At 37.9% G+C, this 25,568-nt stretch overlaps 1 protein-coding gene across 4 annotated transcripts in view; it reads left to right on the forward strand.

Moving 5' to 3' along the window:
* Positions 1–25,568, forward strand: part of LOC124721942 (oxysterol-binding protein-related protein 11-like) — a 191,102-nt gene that overhangs the window by 81,814 nt on the left and 83,720 nt on the right. For all 4 annotated transcript variants that reach the window (XM_047247099.1, XM_047247100.1, XM_047247098.1 and 1 more), the window contains 2 exons: positions 3,512–3,597; positions 20,668–20,887. In XM_047247099.1, the coding sequence (XP_047103055.1) occupies positions 3,512–3,597; positions 20,668–20,887 (306 nt within the window). The remainder of the gene's footprint in view (positions 1–3,511; positions 3,598–20,667; positions 20,888–25,568) is intronic.

A 25,568-nucleotide genomic window follows, 5' to 3' on the forward strand; every position in this document is an offset into this window, starting at 1 on the left:
AGTATTAAGTACTTCTCATCAAGATGGTGGCAATTTTGAAATGTTGTCACTCCTACATATTCAAGAGGGTAAAAGTATCTTATAATCAATGAAGCCCCTGTTTCACTGAAGTCTGTTTATCTCAAGGTACCTTGCACCTGATCATCTACTGACAAAAACTAAGAGTGGCTTGAGATTATCAAATTATGGCAGCACTGTGCATCACAGTACATTTTGTGAATAATATTGTTTTTTGGAAGGATATTATATAAAGTATTGCCAATGTGCTGGAAGAGGAATGTGAAAAAGAACTGTGGCAGGAGAAAAATGTAACTTAAAATGTGAGTAGTGATTTGATAAAAACATTTTGATTGTAATGCTTAAAATAATTGTGCTTCCAGAGCACATCAAAGTGGGTTTAATGGGGCTGTGTGTGAGAGAAAATCTATTGAAACAAAATGAATGCACTGTTTCAAACTCCAGCAGTTCAACGGCATTACTCTAGCATGTCAAGGAGAGGCAGCTTGTAGAAAATGGAGCAAAGTCAGTCATGGAAGAGTTACCTGTTTGTCCTTGAAAGTTTACTTTTGTAGTCATGAGACTCGTATTGTATGAAATAATTTGCAGCCTGTATAATTTGTGGAAAAATAAATGGAGAAACTCACTATGGCAACTCATGTAAAAAGGCCTACACAGCACTATAGCATTTGTTACTCACAACTTCATTTTATCTAGTTGTGATAATGATAGTTGGGAGGGCTGACTTTTTTACATAGACCCAGCCAGGTAATGCTACCAGAAACTTCTGTTTTTCCAAGTGCCCTTGCATTAAACTGTGTTACCGTTTACACATCACCGGCTCAGACCTGTACAACACAATTTACCAAAGTTTGTCCACCACCTTTCAGGATCCAGCTTTTCCATTGCCACACAGTGATCACTGGTAGGGTCAGTGGAATGTCAGTTCCACCACACATGGAACTTGCAACCGTGGTTTCTCTCTGTATTGTCTATCGATTTTGACAACACCTAATTGTCAAGTCTGTCACATCTGGAAGCACTTCACAAAAACATCAAGGAAAACTTTCACAACTGTTTTAACATCATATAGGTAACTGGACATAGAAAAAAGGTGTTTCATTTCCTCCCTTGATGTGCCTCAAAAGACTATTATTCCCTTGTCGGTTATGAGTATTGAATTCACTGGTTACAGAGAAAATATTTTGGAGGAGATATTTACTTCTGGTCTTGTCTGGGGTCCAGAACCACATGACTCATTTCTTTTTATGTATGTTCAGAACAAATGTTGCTGGTGGCTCTCTTCACAGCAGACTTTCCTGAACAAACAGCACCTGGTAAAGTTTTCTTGATTTTGAGAAAACCTAAAATATTACTTTGAACAGCTCCAGTACTGTAAGTTTTGTGGATTTTTTTTATGTTAACATGCTTCTGTCTCTTTCTTGGACATTTTAGATATTGAATAGATGACTTTCTGCTTAACCATCTTGACTAGGGTAATGGTGCCCCTTAATATGTTTACAGAACATCTTTGCTGTCACAATCAGACAAAGAATTTTTGTGATAAAGGAGTTGTATTGAGTATTCCTTATTCATGGATTGTTTCTCTATTTCATTCCCCTCTTCTTTTTACCTGGAATTTGTGTTTATTACTTTGCTAAGTGTAAAATGATAACTGATCAGGATCATGTGAAATTTTACAGAAGAAAATATCTGAGAAACAGACTGTATTGTAAAACTATAAAGTAAATCATGTTACATCTGAACTGAACACGACCCTGCAAAGGCACTTGAACCATAGGAAAACTTATTTCTGTATGCGCCAGTTTGGTACTCTCCGACTTCCACCCATTTTCACGTTTAGAGAAAATTGTGACTAAAGAACCTTTTGGTTCTGATGGAGAGGCTATAGCACCTGTAGATGAGTTGTTTTTGCATATCTTCCAGAAAGCAAATACACTCACTGTAATAGCTTTGGATGAAGTGCATTGGTCTAAATGTGGGATGTGTCAAAAAACAGGGTACTTTTGCACTTTGATGTATTTCACTGCCAGGCAGAGGAATTATTTTGTTCCTCACAAAAACTTTTATTGATGAAACTATCTGGCAATGGTATACCAGCTTCCAATCACTGAATTTTGATAATGTGACTTTTACCATCTCCTTATTATGCTGTGTTGTCTAACATGAGTTTTTGTTACTCCTGTGGGTTAACCTGTGACTGTGTTGCTTGTTATACGAGTCTGTAGTCTGTGTTTTAATGGAGTGAATTATAGTTTTTGACAGTATGGCTGCTTTAGCCCGCCCGGTTGTCCGTGCGGTCTAACGCATGGCTTTCCGGGCGGGAAGGAGCACCTGGTCCCTGGCACGAATCCGTCCGGCGGATTTGTGTCAAGGTCCAGTGAAGCGGCAAGTCTGTGGATGGTTTTTAGGCGGTTTTCCATCTGCCTCAGCGAATGCGGGCTGGTTCCGTTTATTCCGCCTCAGTTACACTATGTCGACGATTGCTGCGCAAACAAGTTCTCCACGTACGCGTACACCACCATACTCTACCACGCAAGCATAGGGGTTACACTCGCCTGATGTGAGATGTTCCCTGGGGGGTCCACCGGGGGCCGAACCGCACAATAACCCTGGGTTCGGTGTGGGGCGGCGGAGGGGTGAAGTAGACTGCAGTAGTCGTTGTGGGGTTGTGGACCACTGAGGCTGCAGCGGGGACAGAGCCACTCCGTCGTTTCTAGGTCCCCAGTTAACATACAATACAATACAATGGCTGCTTTGAATATTATATGAAGAATTACGTCTCTCTATTAGTTAAGAATTAGAGGAGTTTGGTATAGTTTTGTGATGTGTGTTTTATGTAAACTACCTGTTAAGCATAGAGCATGAAGATTTTAATTTGTGTGTTTTTGTATATTAGCACTTACACATGCCACTGCTCTTACACATTTCATTTAGATTTGGACTACTTCCTAGTTTTTACATTGTAACCAACATTCAACTTTTTATAGTTTTTTGTGTATGCTGAAGGCTCCATTATTGAGCATCAAGCAACCCGTCACCACAGACTCTCTTCCCAACCTACTGACTCTGTACTTCACACCAAAACTTTATATAACCTTTAACAGAAGAAACTTGGCACCAGTAGGTTTACTCTTACAAAACTTGAGACAGGGCCTCTTCAGTATTCGTGTGCTGCAGCTCTCACTCAGAAAGTGGAACTAAAGAATGAAACTGCTGTTCCATACTTAAAATATACTGCAGTTTATGATATAGATATATAAAATAAGGCAACCCAGTGGTTCCAGTATTATTTTATTGTCATTGGTGGGATTATTTTTATGAAAAGTATCAAGACTCTAGTTTGGTGGTGGACAGGGGTGGGAGTATGATTTAAATTTTACTTCCTGCATCTTAGTGATTATAGTGTTTTGTATCTGTTACTGCACCCTTCAATTTTTTTTACTATTTTATTAATTGGAATACTTCTCATTGTTGTCAAATTTTCATTTAGTGTACCTGAAACACAGCCATGGCCCACAAATTTATCACCACCACCATCACCACCACCATCACCAACATCTGTCGATGCTTCATTAGGTGAGTTGTTTGAAATCTCTTTTAGTTTAATATAGAAATGGAAATGAACCTGATCTAAACATTAGTGGCTAAGCATACGTGCATCAGTTTGCTGCTTTCCTAGATTCTTTCTTAGCAACTTCTGCTGCAAGTACTGTAGCTACCCTTAATTAAAATAATGCAGTTACAAAATGTACATTTCTGTATTATTTTACTTGTGAGGTATGCTACTTTGTTCTGCTTTCCTGCATCATCAAGTGTTCCCCATTAGGTTCAGGGGCGTATAGGTAGGGACAGAAAAATTTCATTTGAATGATAATGCACTGAACAACATAAAATAGAATTTTTTAAAATTAAATCTCTCAAAAAATAGCTTTTATACCTGTTTTGGGTAAAAAAAAAAATTGCATGATAAAATGAGCATCTGATTGACATGCGTTAGCTATTTAATGTTGAAATTAGATATTAACTTTCCCATTGGGGATGATTGTGACTTGTATTCCAGTTGAAATTAATAGTTCATTTCCTGTGAAACAAGAAATGTTTTGTCCCCCCTCACTACCAAGCTTAATAGTAAAACAATATTGTGCATGATATCATTGTAGTAGTCATGGTTGAATGCTGTTTTTCATTATTGCTAATGCGTATTTTTGTAACAAAAATACCATTATTGAACATGTAAATATGCCATGTGGTTTAAATTTGAATCAGATTAAATAATTCAGCATTTGTTGTTTGGGTAAAAGCATGGCAAATTCTGTATCTGTCACAGTGTAAACTCAGCTTGTAATTAGTACTAACTTATGAAAATACAAGGGCCATTTCTAAACTTCTGCACAGAATGCATGCATGACCATAACAGTGGAACGATCCCCCATGCAAAGTGTAAACTGTGAGCAAGACTTTCAGCTATCACCATGAGTTTTCAGTGCTACGATAATTCATGTTTTGAGTGAGAGGTGCGGTTAGAGGTGCCATGTCACGAATCGGGCGGCCACTCCTGCCAGAGGTTCGAGTCCTCCCTCGGGCGTGTGTGTGTGTGTGTGTGTGTGTGTGTGTGTGTGTGTGTGTGTGTGTGTGTGTGTGTTTTGTCCTTAGCGTAAGTTAGTTTAAGTAGTGTGTAAGTCTAGGGACCGATGACCTCAGCAGTTTGGTCCCATAGGAATTCACACACATTTGCATTGAAATGGAGAGAAAAAATGATTCAGCTCATTTGGACAGCTGCACCACTTGGTGCAGATAGATGGTGAGCTCAGAACATTGGTACATAGTGGTTGCACCTTCTCCGACAATGAGAACATCTGAGGATGGAGGTCCAGAAAAATGACAACACTGGGTTCCAGATTTTGAGAGCTCTATGTCCTACAACAACATTACAACTGGCAGAAACAAATGAGGAACCTCAAAAGGATGGGCTATTGCATTTATTCCATTTTGTGGCACATTATCCAGGAAGATCGGATGAATTCTTCAGAAACATCAAGTGTATGCTGTCTTCCACCCACCAGCTAAAACACAGGCACTGCTTGGTAGTGTCAAGGATGACCTTGGAGTATGGAAATCTGGGATCTGTCATTCCAATGTGGCATGACCTACATAGGCCAAACTGTGGGTCCTGTCTAAGATTGTTATTGAGAACGCCAATGCCACACTAGACTGCAGCAGCGTAGCAAATTGGCAGTTGTGGAACACTGGCTATCAGAATCACATGGAATTGATACTAAGGTTTTGACACAGACATCTAACTTCTGCAACTGTGTAACTGAAGAACTTATTGAGATTCAATTAAGGGAGCTGCTGATAAATTGTGATAGTGGCTACATCCTTCGTAAGGCCTGGGAACCCACATTGAGCCTGATTAAGAAGAGGTAGACATCCTGCTATGAAATGATGACTTTAAAGGCAGAAAGAACAGCAGCAGAGACATTGCCAGCGCACATCCCTGGGTGTGAACCTTGGACAGAATGACTTGGTGGTGAGAGGATCATGGGAGAAGATGCTGGACCTCATACAGAATGCCAGGTGGGTGGGATTTGAAAAGGGGGGGGGGGGGAGAGGAGGAGATGAAATAAGACCTACACCAGCTCTGTGGTAGTCAGTTCATCAGCACACCTGATGAAGGCGACATGATCGTTTGCCAAAACATTGTGCCCATTGGACACTGACATCTGGTTGTTCACCAATGAACTATTCTGTCATGAATTACATAGGGAGTAGTTGAAGAAGCACAATAATTGAATTCTTCTGCAGTGGTGACATGTGGGAGCTGTCTAATGCAGACACTGAGTACATCAGTTCACTGTCGGATGATGAAGTGCATTGGATTGTTCTAGAAGCCACATTCATTAAAGAACAGGTCAGGGACTTCATTAATGTGACTGCTTTCATAGAGACTTCAAAATATCCCACTTTGTGCAAACTTTACTCAGTGTTAAAACAGCTTGAAGAATGTTTCAGTACTGTGGGCAAAGGAATTTTTTATGCTGATACAGATTGTTCTTGTCTTCTTTGTTTCCACTGTATCCAGCATCAGGCTGGATCTGGACATTTATGGTCCTTCTCCACTTTCCCATCTTTCTACCATTCTTCTTCCAGTCCAGATTCCTTCTTGTTAAGCTGGTGTTTGAGTCAGTATGTCTTGTCGTAGGTCTCCCTCTTGCCCTTTAACTTTGCCTCTATCATTCCTTCTGGTATTTTCCATCTTCCATTCTCTTCACATGTCCATATGATTTTAACCTGTTCTTCTCAATTATCCCATTCAACTTTTCTACTTCCGTTTCACTCCTCACATCTTAATTTTTTCACTCTGTCTGTCCTTGTTTTTCCTAAAATACTCCTTAGGAATTTTGTTTCATTAGCTTGGAGACTGCTCTCCTCTCTTCTTGTCACACAAATAAGATTTTTAAAAAGATAAAGAGACAAGTGATTCATGCAGGAATAAGGAAGGATTGAAGTGCACTGGGTTGCACCCTCAGATGAAGTTGTCAACTCTTTTGGGCTTCAGATTCAAATAAGTCTGCCTTCAAAGCCTTAGATTCATGTTGTAGCCCAAGGACGATGAGCTTGAATCCCATTAATGTAGACATGAGAAGAAACTTGCAGTCTTCACCTGGAATGGCTGATCTCAGTAGTTCAGATACTCCCAATGGGTAAAAATGAATTTTGCTGAAAAGCAAAAGTCCATGCAGTCAAGAAATGTTGACATAGCCAAACGTCTGCAGGCAACAGGGGTAGATAATCAGAAATTCACAGTTGTGGCACTCAAGGCTACTTGGGTTCCGTGTTTCAACATAGACAGTGATAAACTGTTTTCTAACTACAGTGAAGTGCTAACAGATGGGCAGCACAAAAACTCAGAAGATAACATAAAAATCATGCCTCTGTGTGTGTGTGTGTGTGTGTGTGTGTGTGTGTGTGTGTGTGTGTGTGTGTGTGTGTGTAAGGGGGGAGGTTGGGGGGATCATATAATTGCAACAGCTGTAACAGGAAGTAGGAACCTAACAAAAGATTTTTCAAATAGAAAATAAATAGGAAGAAAGTATTCCTATTAAGAGATACAGCCATATAGAAATGTCTAAATAATAATGCTGTTGCCATCTAGATACCATTCTGAAATTTTGTATTCTCAGGTGGTTCCTTATTATCCATTTGAAATCAGTTACATTTCATGTCATAGGACATGTCAAAACCATGATATTGTTTGACGATAGAAGAATGTTTATTTTAATGCCACAAATGTGGTATTCCACAGTACAAACTGAAAGTACAATGTATGGTAGATTGCCAGTGGCTACAAAGCAGAAATAGCAATTGTGTAGCAGGAAGGAAATAAAATTACAGAATGCATTATTATTTGGGAAGGGTTTTTTTGCGAAGTTGTAGTTAGTAATGTTGGTGCATAAAGTATATATGTAAATTATGAGACGATAGGTATCCTGGTGACAAGTGATTGATTTTGATATCTGACAGGCTAACAGAGACGTTGCACAAAGCTTTTGACAAAGAGTGACATGAAGACATGTAGCCTACAGATGTAACTCTCTCTATAAAGACAGAGGATGTAGTACTAGGGAGTGGAGGCAGCAGCTGCATCTAGAATTATAAGTTTGATGGGGATTATGTAGTCCCATCAAGAACTTTAAGTGTGCTGTTAGGAGACTCATTAATTATTTAATGGCAGAAGTTATGGTACCTGTGAAAATTTAATTACTTAAATTGCATATTACTGACAAGACCACCAATAAATCCGTAGTATGTATTAGATCAACATCTATCAGGTCCAGTGGCAGTAGATGTCAACATAAGCCTTGGCAAATATTTTCTCAGCAACCAGAAAATAAGATCCTACAAAACCACTACCCTGGAAGGACACTGCCTTTGACTATTGCACCATTTGTAATCTTATAGCATACACTATGTGATCAACAGTATCTGGACACATGGCTGAAAATGACTTAAATGTTCGTGGCACGCTCCATCGGTAATGACAGAATTCAATGTAGTGTTGGCCCACCTTTAGCCTTGATGACAGTTTCCACTCTCGCTAGCATATGTTCAGTCAGGTGCTAGCAGGTTTCTGCTGCACTGAGGAGAGGTATCGATGACAGTCGGTGAGGCCTGGTATGAAGTCGGCATTCCAAAACATCCCAAGGGTGTTCTGTAGGATTCAGGTCAGGACTTTGTATGAACAGGTGCTCGATCGTGTTGAAAGATGCTATTGCCATCCCCCAATTGCTTTTCAACAGTGGGAAGCAAGAAGGTGCGTAAAACATCAATTCAGGCCTGTGCTGTGATAGTGCCATGCAAAAGAACGAGGGCTGCAAGCCTCCTCCATGAAAAACACAACCACACCATAACACCACCGCCTCCGAATTTTACTGTTGGCACTACACACGCGTCACTCCACACAACGTTTCTCCTCTGTTCAGTCGTCCAATGTTTACGCTCCTACGCCAAGCGAGGCATCATTTGGCATTTATCGGTGTGATGTGCGGCTTATGTGCAGGCGCTCAACGATGAAATCCAAGTTTTCTCACCTCCTGCGTAAGTGTCATAGTACTTGCAGTGGATTCTGATGTGGTTTGGAATTCCTGTGTGATGGTCTGGATAGATGTCTGCCTATTACACATTACAACCCTCTTCAACTGTCGGCAGTCTCTGTCAGTCAACAGATGAACCCGGCCTGTACACTTTTGTGCTGTACGTGTACCTTCACGTTTCCACTTCATTATCACATCAGGAACAGTGGACCTAGTGATGTTTCGGAGTGTGGAAATCTCTCATGCAGATGTATGACACAAATGACACCCAATCACCTGACCACATTTGAAGTCCGTGAGTTCTGCGGAGTGCTGCATTCTGCCCTCTCATGATGTCTAATGACTACTGAGGTTGCTGATATGGAGTACCTGGTTGTAGGTGGCAGCACAGTGCACCTAATATGAAAAACGTATGCTTTTGGGGGTGTCCGGATACTTTTGATCACACAGTGTATCTTAGTCCATGGCAAGCATACCAAATATTTATTGACAATCTACTATGTGAATTCCAATGAGGTTTCCACAAACTCCATAACATGATACCTGCTTAAATAAAAGCAACAAACCATCTGAAGTTAGCCAGGATGAGACAATAAGTGACTGTTTTGTGCTATTAGAATTCAGCAAAGCCATTGATACTGGTGACTTCAACATTACACTTTCCAAACTTAGTAGCCTAAATTTTTCTCTGATTGCAGCAGTATGGTTCTTCCCACACCTCACATCCCACCAACAGTGCATAATGTCTTGAACTACAAAATCACACTGGAGAAAGGTTGTATCAAGCATTATACAGGGTTTGATGTAAGCTTCAATACACTTTTCATTGTACTTAGTGACACGTCACAGTTTTGCCACACTACGATTAACATTTGTGTGCGGATGTGATCTCCAGTTCTACATAACTGCAAAAGCCATTAACTCAAATATAGCCATCAAGAATGTAAGTGCTGTCTTGTATGTTTTATTACAGTGGAGTCTGACTATAGGATTCAAATTCAGTCCATTCAAAACCCAAGCAGTTGTGGTTCATCATTCAGTTCTTATTAACTCAAAATTTGGGGAATCCCATATTTTGTTTGAAGTGGGACAAACACAATTTTATCTTGATCAGGAATAATATTAGATGGGAAACCTAAACTGGACTGAACACACAGCTATGGTATTCAAGAAGGCATCATCTCTTCATTCACTACAAAAATATAAAAAACCCCTTCCCTTTGAAACTTGAACAAACATTTGAAATTTAATCGTAGACTACAGTGATATTATCCTGTAAGGACACTCTCATGAACTCTCATGGTATGTGGAGCTAGTGGTGAGCACATGTATAAAATATATCCGTTCGTCTCATTATTTTGATAGTGTTTCACCTTTTTATGCACAGTCTTCCTGTTTGTATGTAGACAGTTGCATAATATCCACACACACTCTCTACTGAGCAGTGTGTGTGGTTTTTCCCTCTCCCCCCTCAACCTTAACATACTTATCAGAGCAGAACAGCAGAAACACTAATTTCCATAAAGGAAAAATGCTGTCTGCCCCACTCCATCATATTGTTGCCTTCTCTAAATCCTTTTCTATAACAAGAACACAGCTCTGGCGTGATGTTTTCACAATGTCATCGATTTCTCTCTGTGTCTCTAACATTAGAATGTCTTCCCTTGATTTTAATCCACCCTTTACACTAGTACAGCTGAGTAACTTCTTCTGCCACCAGATTTTTCCCATGGCTCAAAACCCCTAGGTGTAACAACCTACCTGCATTTTTCTATCCTAGATCCCATTGCACAGTAACATTCTTATTTTTGGATCCTTCTTTCTGTTTATGTCAACATTCTCTGTATAGTAGTAATAGTAGTAGTAGTAGTAGTAGTAGTAGTTTTTGGTGTTGTTGTGAAGTTATTGGAGTTGTTTAAGATTTAGATATACTGCAGTCATCTTCCTACTATTACCATACATCCAGTAAAATAATTTTGTGATTGACATTTCAGTTAGTTGAATGATAGTGCTATCTTGAGTGGCATGTGTTCACTGTTTTTCATATTTTCTAAGTGCATACAGAGCCTTGTCATGTGTGGTTGGTTGTATGCTGACAACACTGTACCCCCTCCCACATCGACAACACTGTATCCCACTCCTGCATCAAAAAATCACTGTAGTCTGTCAGTCACAGATTTACTTTATTTGAGCTATACTATAGCAATTACATTGCTGCTGCTTCTACTTATAACTACTACTACTACTACTACTACTAGTACTACTACTACTAAACAATAATAACAATAATAATAATAATAATAATAATAATACTATTGTTATTGCTATCATGTTATATTCATTATCGTTGTTTAAATAATCTGTAATTCAAAATGTTTTGAACATGTAAAGTGTGGACCTGTGGTAAGAGGTAAGTCTGTAATGTGACCAGGTTTATTATTATTTACAAGTCATAAAGGCTCTTCTCTGCAGAATATACTATATTGAGCCACTTTGCTTTGTCATCACAAAAAATTTTCTAGTTGTGACCAGAGTAATTAAATAAATAAAATATGCTTTGTAAATGCAGAGTTGAACAGACTGCTGTTGTATGAAGTGAAATCTCACACTGATATTGTGCATGTTAGTGATGTGGGAAGTCAGCAATGGAGTAGAATAAATTTTCACTCTGCAATGGAGTGTGTGCTGATATGACACTATCTGGTAGATTAAAACTGTTTGTTGGTCTGGCATTCTAACCTGTGACCTGTGTCTTTTCATGGGCGAGTGCTCTCCCAACTGACAGGGCTGTCCGAGCAAGACTCGCAGCCCACCATCATGGTCTGAGGTGCTGTTGCCATAAGGCTGTGATGGCAGGTTGTGTGTCATGTTTGGATAGCTCAGTTAGTAGGGCACTTGCCTGTGAAAGGCAAAGGCCCCAGGTTTGAATCCATGTCTGGCACACAATTTTAATCTGCCATGAAGTTTCGGTAATGGAGGAATTGTGATATCTCCTTAGAGAAGTCAAGGCAGGTTAGCTGAGCTATTGGCAAAAACGAAGACACTATCACATAGGCAAGATGCCTGTGATAACTAGAGTCAGAAGGGAACCTTTTTCAAAGTTTTACATTAACTTATTGTGAAACACTAGAACTGTGTAGAAGTCATGTGGAAAATAGGAACACTTGCCAAAGAAGCCGAACACAAATTCAGAAACACTGAAGTACAGATTGATTTCAGTAATTTATTTTCCAACAAGTGTGTATGAAGATAGTTGTATCCCAGTTCATAATATCTTTGTAGATGAAGTTCAAAGCAAGCAAATAAATGAGTACTGGATAGTAGTGGACTATCCTGTCATCATGTACACTATGGCAACCAGACTCTAGAGCAAAACAACTTTAAAAAGTTTCACGAGAGGTAGACTGGGATGAAATATATATGAAACAAAATGCCAGTGTCAGATTTAACATTTTTTTGTGATAAGTTTGTGGCATTATTTGAAAATGTATTTCCCAGTAACCTAGTTAGTAAGGACAGTAAAAAGCCATGTGAAAATTATAACCAGTTAAATTAGTGTCTTATAAATAGAAAAGTGAAACCTATATTTTTTTAACAATGAAAACAAAGATCCTGTTTTAGTTTCATAGGACAAAAATTACTTAGAATTGTTAAGAAATGTTAGGAATAAGTCTAAAAAAGTATTTGCATTATGTCTGAAATTAATAATGCAAATAACATTGTTAAATGTATGGGGAACATAGTAAAACAAGCAAGAGGACTGCAAATCACATAACAATATAATATGTCTATTGATTTGAATGTCAAGTTTATAAATTATAATTCACAGGTTGCAGATTCTTTGAGCATAATTCCTTAAAAGCAGTAGAGACAATAACATCGAGGAGTTAGCAGACAAGTCAGTACGGTATTAAGTGACCTTGTATTATCAAACATATCTCCGTTTGACATTAAGAAACTAATAACTTACTCACAAATAAAAGACCAAACAGGATTGATAGGATTTCAGCAAAATAAACCTCTTCAAATGAATGGTGATGAGTGTGATGTCAACAATCACTGAAATGGTTCATTGCTGACCTGTTTTGTGAACTATTTCAAAAATAATATAATCTAAAATGGTGACTTGTTTCATTAATAATAATAATAATAATAATAATATTTTAGTACATAGTAAATCACAATTTGGATTTCAGAAAATTTTCTGTTTACACATTCACTCACCAAATTTTACAAGCATAAAATAACGAAATAGCATTTGTTGGAATTTTCTTTCACCAGTCCAAGGTATCTGACACACTTAATATCAAAAATTTGTTTGAAAAACTGACATTTTACCAATTTAGTGGTGTAGCTAAAAAGTGATTCATGACATACTTAACAAAAATAATGAAGAATGTTTTGGTTACACAATTAACAACTGTAGATCGGGATATCCTTCTGAATGGAGGTAAATCGTTAATGGAGTCAATTCTTCTCATTCACCACTACTTCTGATATGTCATCTACCTGTGTTTTTATTTCATGTCATGCACTGTTCTAACATTTTAAAAATTGAGATTTACGTGTATAGTTTTGTCTCTGTTGTTAGTTATTGTACCATATACTTCTACACTCTGCAGTCTACTGTAAAGTGCTTGCCAGAGAGTACATCTCATTGTACAATGTGTTAACATTTCTTACTATTTCATTTATGTTTGGAGTGCACCTTAGGATCAATCTAATCTTGGCTTTTGTGGCCCATATGTGCCATCTAGGCAGCTCTATGTTCCTAGATGCCTCAGTTAAAGCTAGTTCTTGGAATTATGTAAGGAGGTTTACATAGGATTCATGGCATCTTTCTTCCAACATCTGGCAGTTCAGATTTTTCAGCATCCAAGTGATGCTGCAGGTCAAACAAACCAGTGATCATTCACACTGCAATTCTTAGCATACATTTGATATCCTCTGGTAGTCCTATTTGGTAAGGGTCCAATTCCATATCCCAGCAATTTGTTACTCACATATTTGTACAGATTGACTAATTCCAGTTGTCACTCATTGATACTGTAGTCGTAGGATTTATATTTATATATTTTATATTTTTTTGATGTTCAAAATTTGTCACTGAACATTTAAAGCAAGTTGCCAATATCTGCGTCTCATTGAAATTGTATCAACATCTGAGTGAATATTTGTGCAGTATTTTCAGACAGTACTTCATTATGGAACAATGTATCGTGTGCAGTCTGAGGTCACTATTAATATTATCTTCTTCTTTCTCTTTTATTGCATCTGTCGTATGACAGGTTTCAACTGGTGGCTCTCCATAGTGTCCTGTTCTGAACTTCTTCCTTCATCTATTTGTAAGTTCATCCTCTCCTAATGTCAGTCATCATTCCAATTGTCTTCCTACCTCTTTCTTTCAGTCCTAGTACATGTCCTGTGAAGATTTCTTCTTCTTTCTGATTACTTTCAATAACCTCCTGTCCTTCCCCTATTATTTTTCATTGCTTCTTCATTCTTAAGTCTGTCTGTCTACTTTAAGCATTTTTCTCTGTAGCCGCGTTTCAGAACATTTTAAATATCTTTTTAACTGTCCATGATTCACTGGTGCATAAGACTACACTCCAGGCATAACATTTAGCAGATCTTTTCGTCAGCTCTATTGGAATTCTTCTAGATCTTAATAACTGCTTCACCTTTTCAAATGCTGTCTTTCCCATAGATATCTTTCTCCTTATTTCTTCTGTACTGTTTCGATTCCATGTTATTAAACTTCCCAGGGAGAGAACGTATTTTACTGGTTCTATCCTTTTTTCCATCTAGGAATATGTTAACTGGAGGCTCCTTATCTACCAGGTCAGTAATGTACAAGGTGAACAGCAAGAATCTCAAGACACTTTCCTGGGGCATGCGTAAAGTTGTTTGTACATTTTTTTTTTTTTTGATGACTCTCCATCTGAGGTAGCATGCTGTGTCCTCTTTACCATGAAACTCTTAGTCCAATTACACAAATTTTATCTGATGCCTTGTATACAGTGATGAGCCAAAACATTATGAATATCTGCATAATAGCTCGTTTGTCCATCTTTCAAACAAAATACATAATTGATTCTGCATATCAAGGTTCCATCCGTTTGTTGGTAGGTTTGCGGAGGTTTGTGGCATTAGATGTGTATGCACAGGTCATGTAATTCATGTAAATAATAGGCCGCTGATTTGTGTACATGGTGATGACACTCCAATAGCGACCCAGATGGATTTGATAGGATTTACATCAGGCGAATTTGGACTCTGGGATGTCAATGTGAGTTCACTATAATGCTCCTCAAACCACTGTAGCATGCTTTTGGCTCTGAGACATGGACAATTGTACTGCTGAAAGATGATATTGCCATCCTGGAAGTTATCAAGCATGAAGGTATACAGGTGGTTCACAGCTGTCAGTGTGTCTTTGATTACTACCACAGGCCCCATGCAAGTGCAGGAGAATGTCTCATGTAGCATAACATGGCTCCCAGCAACCTGTGTCAGTGGTGCGCTGCACGTTTTGAGCCACCATTCACATTGATGGTGGCATATGTGGAGACCTGGCGTAGCAAAAATGTGATTCACCCGAAGATCCAACATGTTTTCATTGATCGACAGTCGAATCCCAATGGTCTGGTGGCCACTGCAATCATAATTGTATTGTATTGTATTGTATTGTTTTCATGATGTTGTTGGGTCAACATTGAATACATAGGGGTGGTCTGTTGCAGAGCTCCAGGTTCAACAACATATGATAAACGATGGGCTATTAAACACTTGTGCATGCACCAGCTCTGTGCTCTTGTGGCAGAGATGCCACAGATCACCATCTATCATACTTTACAGAGCAGACAAGCCTCTGAACCCCATGTTCTATGAAGAGTTGTGGATGCCAACCATTTAGAACCTAGTGGCAGTTTCACTGACCACCTACATTTTTCTGTAGATGCTGAAGACATTAGCAGGTGAATGTCTGACCAGTTTCATTGTTTTTGAGATAACCTTTTACAGGTTGTGCACAATAATAATCTTCCCTTTGTCAAAGTCATTTATCTCAATGGATTTTTCCCATTTGCAGCCTATATCTTCACTAGGATAAAGGTGGCTCATATTCAGAAAAATAACTGACCAAGAACTGGATAGATATGTACTTAGTAGAACCTTTTCATGACATACAGTCACTTTAATGAAACTTACAAAGAAATAGCAACTGCTGTACAACAAGTGTAAAACAAAGCATACGACTACAGGTAGATGATCGATAGATAGAGACTGAAGGAAACACATTCAGCTCTTGAGGATAAATATGTGAAGCCTTCAATTACTACTGCACATAATCTTATCTTAATACATCTAAAAAAAAAACAAAGAAATTATGATCATATTCAAAAGCTGTCACTAGTACCACGTACTTGTGGATGAGACAAGTACTAAAATTGAAGGTAGCAAAAGCAACAATGCTGAACTCCATTTTCAAATGTTCCTTTACAAAGGAAAATCCAGGAGCACTTCATCAGTTTAATCCTTGCAACACCATAAATAAGAGTGATATAGATATAAGTGACAGTGACATTGAGAAACAGCTAAAACCACTAAAACTTACCATAGTCCAGGACTTGGTGGAATCCTAAACAGAATTTAAATCTGAGTTAGTCCCACTTTTAACTATAACATACTGTAGAGCCCAGAATTTGCAAGAAAGCACAGGCACATCCTTATACAACAAGGATAGCAGAAATAATCTACAAAACTACTGTAAAATATCTTTGATGTCCACATGTTACAGACTCTTACAACACATTCAGAGTTCAAACCTAATGAAGTATCTGTAATAGAATTATCTCCTCCATGCCAACCAGCATAGATTCTGCAACTAACAGTCATAACAAACCCAGTTTACACTTTTCTTGCATGATATGCTGAAAGTCATGGATCAAAGCACTCGGGTAGGTGCAGTATTTCTTGAATTTTGAAAATCACTTGAGTAAGTATCACACCAATGCTTATTAACCCTATAACCATAGGCAACACAGGTGTGTCCATTCAACTCTTTCCATACAATTTCACGGAGCCCACAATTATAATGACAAACGTAATTTCTGCTCTCTTTGCATGTCACAATTCACCATTTTCCTGTCGAATAATTTTATCTTGCTCTGGAACGTTGTAAGGTGCTACTTTTCAGCCAAATCTTTTTCTGTTGCTCTGGAACACTGGCAATCATTATTTTCCTGCCTGAAATACTGGGAGTCATGTTTTCAATGTTTTCCAGTATCACACATGTATACCTTCTCATGCTAGAAATTTTGTATTCATATTCCCGATCAGCTAGCTTATGGAACCTTGCTTTAAGGGGAGACCGAAGGCAAGTGGACTTCAAAAATTTTTTTATTTTTATTTTAGCATATTTGAAATGTCTGGTCTTTCCTGCGTGAAACAGTTTTTGTTTTATATAAATACAACAATTTTTTTCGTGAGACATGATGGTTTTCTTGAGGCTCTGTACAGTCTGGCATTTAAATGCCACGCCTTCCACTGTGATAGCAAGGCTTATGACCAGGTACGTGCAGAACAACCCTATGGTCCTAGTGTCACAATTTCTAAATTAGAGTGCATTGGGCATGTCCAGAAGAGAATGGGGTCCAGGTTGAGAAGATTATTGAAAGAAAAGTCAAAAATAGTATTGGAAGATAGTAAGAAGATAGGTGGTAAACGTCGCCTGACAAATGTTGAAATAGATAGATTACAGAATTATTATGGCTTGACCATGAGAAGAAATGTAGGAAATTTAGAATAGGGAACTTAGAAAACATGGAAAAAAGCTGTGTGGGCTATCTTTTTCCATAAGCATTCCACAAATGAATATCCAGTGCACGGTCTTTGCACGAATAATCCTGACACTTGGTGCAAGTACAGGAGAAGTGCCAGATATGACCACAAACATTCTTTACCTGCATCAGTAATGAATGAAATTAAACCCATATTTAGAGACCTTTGTAAAGATACCATGTTGGAGAAATGTCTTCATGGGAAAATTGAAAATTTAAATGAATGTGTGAATTCTGTCATTTGGAACTGGTTACCGAAAACTGTATTTGTTCAGCTTACAACCCTCAAATTTGAAATTTATGATGCTATTTTATGCTTCAATGATGGTGTAATTAGAAAACTGGATGTTTTGGAATTATTGGGCATAAAATCTACTGGAAATACTGCAAAATCCTTGATGCAAATAGATAAAGAGAGAATCTGCAAAGCAGATATTGCTAATTTAAAATGCACAAAAGAAGCCAGACAGAAAAGAAGAGGGACCAAGAGAAGAAAAGATCAGTATGATTCAGATGCTGCTCAGTATAGTGCAGAAAAGTATTAGTGGTAAGTAATTCTCATCAATAACTATACTAGAATTGCAATATTAAACTTTAAATGGAGTTTTCTCAGAACTACCTTTTTTTTTACTTTCAGGTACCATTATTTGATAAACTAACGGGGTTAGAAACATGAAATTTGGTCAATTTGTACTGCAGATGGTAATAAGTTATTACAAATAAATTGAGAACCACCAAACAATCAGAAACTGTTTTATAATAATTAATGTACAAAAAAAGTTAAGTTTTACTAGTGAAAGAATATATTTTTTTCCTTCAAAAATATATGAGGTATTGTGTTCATTTTATTTGTAAATTGAGGCATATATGTTATATATATATATGCAGTAAAAATTTCATTGTTCTATCACTTATAGTTCTTTTGAAAAGTGTACCTATTCAAAGGGTAAAATAGCATTAGCAGAATAGCGATAAAAATTGCCTTCTGTCTCCCTGTAAGATACAACACTCAGAAAGTTTATCATCTACTCTTGTAAGGTTAAATGCAATTTTCGAATCTCTCACATTATTTGTGTCACGTGTCAATTAAAAATGAACCCAAAAGCACTTTTTTGGTTTTTTGTTACGTTTCTATAATTCTATCCTTACAACTACTCTCATTATCAAATAAAAATTCCCTGCAATTTGCACGGAGGAACTGGAAAGTCGCCCACAATTACAGGGTTAATACATACATCAACACGATGTCGACCTTTTCCGCAATTGATAAACGGTCCATTTTAAGACGGGTAATGTGTCACGAAGCAAATACCGTCCACACTTGTGGAATGTTACATGATACCACGTACTTACACGTTTGTGACTATTACAGCGCCATCTATCAAAAAGTGAAAAAAGAGGTCCAATTAAAACATTCATATTTCTTTACGTACTACACAAATATGTAATAAAAAATGGGGATTCCTACTTTAAAAAATGCAGTTGATATCCGTTTCACCCATGGCAGCGCCATCTAGTGGGCCCACCATGGCGCCATCTAGTTTCCTCCTTCAAGCTAGACGAGTTCAGTTCTTTGTAGTTTTTTCGTTTTATGCTTATTTTGTGGCATATTTATCTCGGTCACTATCAATGGATCACTCTGTATATTGTTGCGGTATCCTTGAGACAAAGTGTGGCACATTTGATTTTCAGTGCCCTTGAAATGTTGAATTGGCATGAATATCTCCTCTGCTGTCTTTTGCCTTTTAAATATAACTGTATTCAGCTTCACTCACTGTCACATTTTTAAGGTGTGTTTACACCTGTGCACTTTGCAACTAACCGCCGTGCGGTTGTAGCTTGCTCGCACATGGAAGTAGAGGTGCCCTCTGTGAACACAGGTGTGTATGGAATGACTTGCACACACATGTTGAAGGAGAAGCATGCAACCTACATGCCTGCCTCTACTTCCGTGTGTTGCAAGCACAGTAGCACAGCCTCTGGGCATAATGCGCACAGGTGTAAACACACCATTAAAAGGCACTGGTATTGGCAATTGTTCACTGTTGTATAAAGACCGTATAACATATGGTAAATTAGGATATAACAGTTTTCTTTGTTTTTAAGGTGATCCCATCTATCTACCAAAAAATATTTGTCTGTTGTGTGATCTGTTGATCCCTCCAGACCATGGGAACAGCAAAGGCTATGTGGTGTGATCCTTGTAACCAACCTGTCAGGAGTGTAGTACATGATGAACAACATATGAAGGGCTTATTTCAATAGTGGTACAAGTCCATTTTTGTTCATATTGAGATACAAAGTCCTAAAGTTAAATGAGTGCTGAAAAATCTGCAGTTGAGATACCAGAAATATTCAAGCATATGGCTTCTTGCTAGAGATGAACCTTTCTTTTTGTTTGTTTGGATCATTACTTTCAGAAGCATTATAGACAGAAAAGTGAAGGTAATGGACTTGTACCACTATTGAAATAAGCCCTTCATATGTGGGAGGGTCAGTTCTTGTCGTGGTCACCAACTTTAGACCCAAAATAAAGTTTGTAGCACTCTATTACAAGATAATTGAGTTTCTGTTTTGCTGTTTCAGGGTTAGCTCTCTACAGATATAACAAAAGAATTTTTGCTATTTACACAGGCATGGGGTATTTCTTCTTCTGAATTAACACAAAACACAAACTCCAATGAAATGAGAACAACAAGCAGTTACTTCCAACAATTTTCAGAACTCTCATTGCTGAGATGCAACTGGCTACAAAGACAACTTGCTTATATGTGTTAAAGAATGACTCCTCAGCAAGGCTGCTGAACCACTGTCATTTCTTTGAGATAGGTTTCTGAACATTACAAGAAACGTGTATTCTGCATTTTGTTTAATGAGTTGAACCTTATGTTGCCTTATTGGATGTCTTGTCTAATAATAGCATATAAAATTAATTATCTGTAAAAGACATTTGTTTTACTGAGCCTTGAATGTGTATGTGAATGAGATCAAGAATTATTTTTATTGGTAACATCGCATGAAAAATGAGATTCCTGTGTTCAACGCCACAATATTTCATGATATTTTCACTGTAATTTTTGAATCTCAGCAGAAATTAAATGCATATGTCTAAGATAATCGTAATTTCATAACATGGTATTTATTATATCTCATAGTGATTTCACGTCACACTAAATTTTCTGTTTTAGTGGTTATTTCTTTAACTATTTCAGATGATTATAATCCAGATGAGGAAGTTACTGATAATGAAGATCTAAGTGATGGTGATCAAGATGACACTGAAGAACACAAATCTGTTATTTTGCATTTGTTGTCGCAGCTGAAACTCGGAATGGACCTAACACGAGTAGTTCTCCCCACTTTCATCTTAGAACGGCGTTCCCTTCTTGAAATGTTTGCTGACTGCATGGGGCACACAGCTGAATTTGTAAGGTAAAATATTTAACATTAAATGTTTGTTGAGAGTAATGGTTGTTGACTATCATATTTTGGAACATTTTTTCCCACCTCTTTACAGGGAATTGTGTTACTTATTACTGTATGTAAAAGATTCTTGTATTCCTTTTTTTTTTCATATATATCACTAATAAATCCTTTAGCATATAACTCTCTGGATTTTCATTTACGGTTAGGCTGTTGGCTCTATAAAAATATTGTGTTCTTTGTTTGTAGAGTTTTGTATGAATTTAGGTGCAATTTAATTGTGGTCTGTTAATTACAACCAGAAATATGAAGAACTGTAAACTTGCATTACATCATTGACATTTTTAAGTTAAACATTTCACATTCTGGGTATTTCATATCAGAATTTCACTGAATCCCTTTCATCCTGCACACAGGTAAAGTTAATTTAAAACTTCATCTGTAATTGTTGATCGAAGACTGGCAATTTATAGATACCAAATGATCTGTTAATTTATTATTTAGTGATTATATGTGAAGGCTACCAACCTTATGATTATAAATTACTAGGTGAGTACCTGGCATTGCCTGGGTACGTTGAGCGAGGTGGCGCAGTGGCTAGCACACTGGACTCGCATTCGGGAGGATGACGGTTCAATCCCGTGTCTGGCCATCCTGATTTAGGTATTCCGTGATTTCCCTAAATTGCCCCAGGCAAATGCCGTGATGGTTCCTTTGAAAAGGGCATGGCCAACTTCCATCCCTAATCTGATGATACCGATGACCTCACCGTCTGGTTTCCTCCCCCACACAACCCAACCCAGGGTATGCATTTATTCTAATCTTCTATTAGTATACCACCTCCTTCCTTCTCTGTTTCTTCGTCTCGTTGTCTCTCACCTTTCTCTGACCTTCACCACCACCCTAATAGGTGGTTTGTAGTTCTTACTCCAACAGTATTTCTTAACAGTAGTAAGTAACATGTGTATCAAATTTGGTTGAATTTGTCCAGGGGTTTCGGAGGAGCTTTTACATGCAGCTTTACCCATGAATGCACATCACATATATTTGACATACTTCATGCATATTTGTACACATATTTCACCTGTATCTCTTGCACATTTTGCCCTACAGTTTTGTTTTCACATAGCTCACTGTTTATGGCATCTTATCTTATATCATTGTACAACTGTGTTGCATGATGATATAATTTTGCAGGTGTATACAGTAGCATATGTGGATACTGTCTGCGAAATGTGTTGGGAGTAAAGTTATTGGTAAAAGAAGTAATAAATTAAACTGTCATGCATTATGAAGCATTTTTCACACGCCTTGGTGTTTTTGACTTCGTATCACCTGAACTATTTGTTGTACAATGATCTAATTTTGTTGGTCAGTTAGTTAGTAACAGGTTCCATGGGCCATTTTGTGTGATACATTGTAATGATGTGGAATGAGTCATCATACATCACATCACAAATTAATTTGTACAGACAGTTACACTGTGTACATTTCTATTTTTTTTTTCTTTTTCATAAAAAGAATAAGAAAGATGTACAGATGTGAGTTAATAATTCTTACCCAGCACTTTTTACACATTACAATAACAGAAATTCTCCTACAGAATAGAAGGAGTTATCAAGGAGAAGTTTTCCCAGTTTGTTATCAAATAATTCTTTGCTGTCTGTCAGATATTTTATATCAGTGGGTAAATAATCAAAAATTTTTGTTGTGACATTGTGCTCCCACTTTTTGTGCTAAGGACAACTGTAATGTGGAGTAATGAATGCCATTTTTCCTTCTGGTATTTACATACCTCATTGTTCCTCTTGAACTGTAGTGGTTTTATTTACAACAAACTACATGAGGGAGAAAATATACTGTGAAGCAGTAGTGACAATGGCCAACTCCTTAAACAGATGTCTACAAGGTGACTGTGGGTGAGCACCACATATTGTTCTCACAGAACTTTTTTGCACAATGAAGACTTTGTCTTAGAGATGAGTTACCCTGGAACATTATTCCTTATGACATTATTGAACAAAAACATGGAAAATATCACAACTTACTGATTTGTCTGTCCCTAAGATTTGCAATGATTCTAGGTGTAAATGTGGCTGAAATGAGTTGTTTTTGGAGTTCCAAAATGTGTTTTTTCAATTTAAATTCTCATCAATATGAACTACTAAGAATTTTGAAGTTTGTGCTGTGTTTATTATTTCCTCACCATTTGTTAAACATATCATTGGTGTAGTACCTCTAGATGTGCAGAACTGGATATGTTGGGTCTTTTTAAGATTGAGGGTGAGACCATTCACAAAAAACCAGTCAGTGATACTTTTAAGAACCTTGTTTACCATTTCTTCTGTTTCTGTATGTATGCTTGGATTCATTACAATACTAGTGTCATCTGCAAGAAGAATTAATTCTGCTTGTTATATACTAGATGGAAGTTCATTTACATATATGAGGAACAGTAGTGGACTTAAGAGTGAACCTTGGGGAGCTCCATACATGATTTTTCCCCAGTCAGAATTATGTCTCCGGACTGTATTGCTCGAATTACTAAGCACAACTTTGTGCTTTCTTTTGGTAGATATGACATTATCCATAGAATGTTAATTTATCTAGGAGAATACTGTGTTTTGCACAGTCAACTGCCATAGAGAGGTCGCAGAAAATACCAACTGGTGCATTTTATTACTTAATGCTTGTAAAATCTGGTTGGTGTACACCTAACTGTGATTTGCTAAGGATACTATTGGTGCTAAGGTGAGATACTATTCTGGAATACATCACCTTCCCAAAAATTTTGGAGAAAGATTTCATCAATGAAACAGTTTGATAATTACTGCTTTAATGGTACACACAGTAGCATTTACGAATACTGTCCGCAAAATGTGTAACAAATGAAGTTAGTAATAAAATAAAACATAATGCCTGATGCAGCACTGTTACTTGTGAGCAGTGAAAATTTAGTTAGCAATAACTTTTTTCCTTTCAACATTTTGTGGGGGTGTCAGCAAGAAAACATTTCTTAAAGCTGTGAAATTATGTGTAAAATTTTGAAGTCAGCAAGTGTTACCATTCTCAAATCCTGGATAAATAATGTCTGGGTATTTGGGCATCATGGCCTACACGTCTTTTTCACTCCTACCACCACTACTTTGGTAAGTAAGTGGTTCTTACCCCCACAGCATTTCTTTCCAGACAGTAAGTGATATCTGTGCTAAGTTTGGTTCATATCAGTTTAGTAGTTTAGGAGGAGATGTGGAACGTACATACATGCATACATACATACATTCATTTTTATAGCAGATATTTATTTATTGGAGAATTAATATGGCTATGATAGTTAAAAGCAACAGATTTCTCACACAGCAAAGTGAAACATTTGTCTGATGAATTAAATTATATTTTATGCCATTATCAGAGTCAATGAAATGATACCTTGTAAAATATTCCTATTTTGTGATGTGTGTTTGATGTGCCCTTGCAGATGTGCTAGTACAGAATGAGCTGCTAATTTACAAAGATAGGCAAGTTTTGAATATAACACATATTGTGGATGATAAAACATTTAGCAGCTAAAGAAAGAAAGAAAGAAGAAAGTACATTAAATCATTTTCAGACTCATTGATTGATGATTGCAAATGCTTAATTCAATAACTCTTTTGTTAAGCATGGAATGTAACTGCAGTTTGGACATTACTGTTCAGATTATTTTTCCATGTATACCTACTTGGAAGGGAGCTACAGTGGTGGGACCAGCGCCAGAGGGCTCTATGCTGCAGCCTGATTTTCCGATATCTGTTCATCTCGGGTCACCCGTAAACAGAGGGAGATAAGGGCATGGCTGGGATTAACAAACAGGTCCGAGAACCAGAGGACAGGTTCAAATGGCTCTGAGCACTAGGGGACTTAACTGCTGAAGTCATCAGTCCCCTAGAACTTAGAACTACTTAAACCTAACTAACCTACACATCCATGCCTGAGGCAGGATCAGAGGACAGGAACAGCTTGGGAACAAGAGGGAAGATAGCTGAGGGTCTAGCAGAAGAGAAGTGAAAGGCGGTGTCACCGTGCTGTGTGTCCACCAGAGTGCCCACAGGCGATGTTGGTTGCTTCTCCCTGCCATGGGCAGATTTGATTTTGATGGCATGTCCAATCCTCCAGGGACAGAGTGAACCCAGAGCTTCCCCAGTACTGCTGGACGACTGCCAGGATCCGCTTATCCTAGCGTCCTAAGCTCCACACCCACACATGGGTGCCTGGGCAGCTGTGGACTGAGTACCTGCAGTTCAGCTGCCTACATGTGGTATGACTGATTAGGCATTTTATGACACTGGATGCAATGTCATGGCATTGTCGGTAGTTAACAGAAAGCACATTTTGTCAAAGGCCAGGTGTGTCAGTTCTGTGAGAGGGGCCAGTCTGCACGAAAGCTGGTACGTACTGGGTCTGATCCATGACAGAAAAAAGTGATTTTACAGCATCTGAATCCATTACATGGAATGCGGCAAAGTGCTACTGGAGCCTCTTCTAGTACATTTCCAACTCTTCTGCAGTCTCACCACAAAGTAGGGATGGTGGCAGATCTGTAGCAGACTTTCGGGAGAGCAACAATGACAAGAAGGCTTCCTGATGTTACCATCCTCCAAACAGCTGTTGCAGAAAGTGCTGTACGACAACTTTCATCAACGCACCTGGT

Source organism: Schistocerca piceifrons, chromosome X, assembly GCF_021461385.2.
Source record: "Schistocerca piceifrons isolate TAMUIC-IGC-003096 chromosome X, iqSchPice1.1, whole genome shotgun sequence".
In the NCBI taxonomy this organism is placed as follows: domain Eukaryota; kingdom Metazoa; phylum Arthropoda; class Insecta; order Orthoptera; family Acrididae; genus Schistocerca; species Schistocerca piceifrons.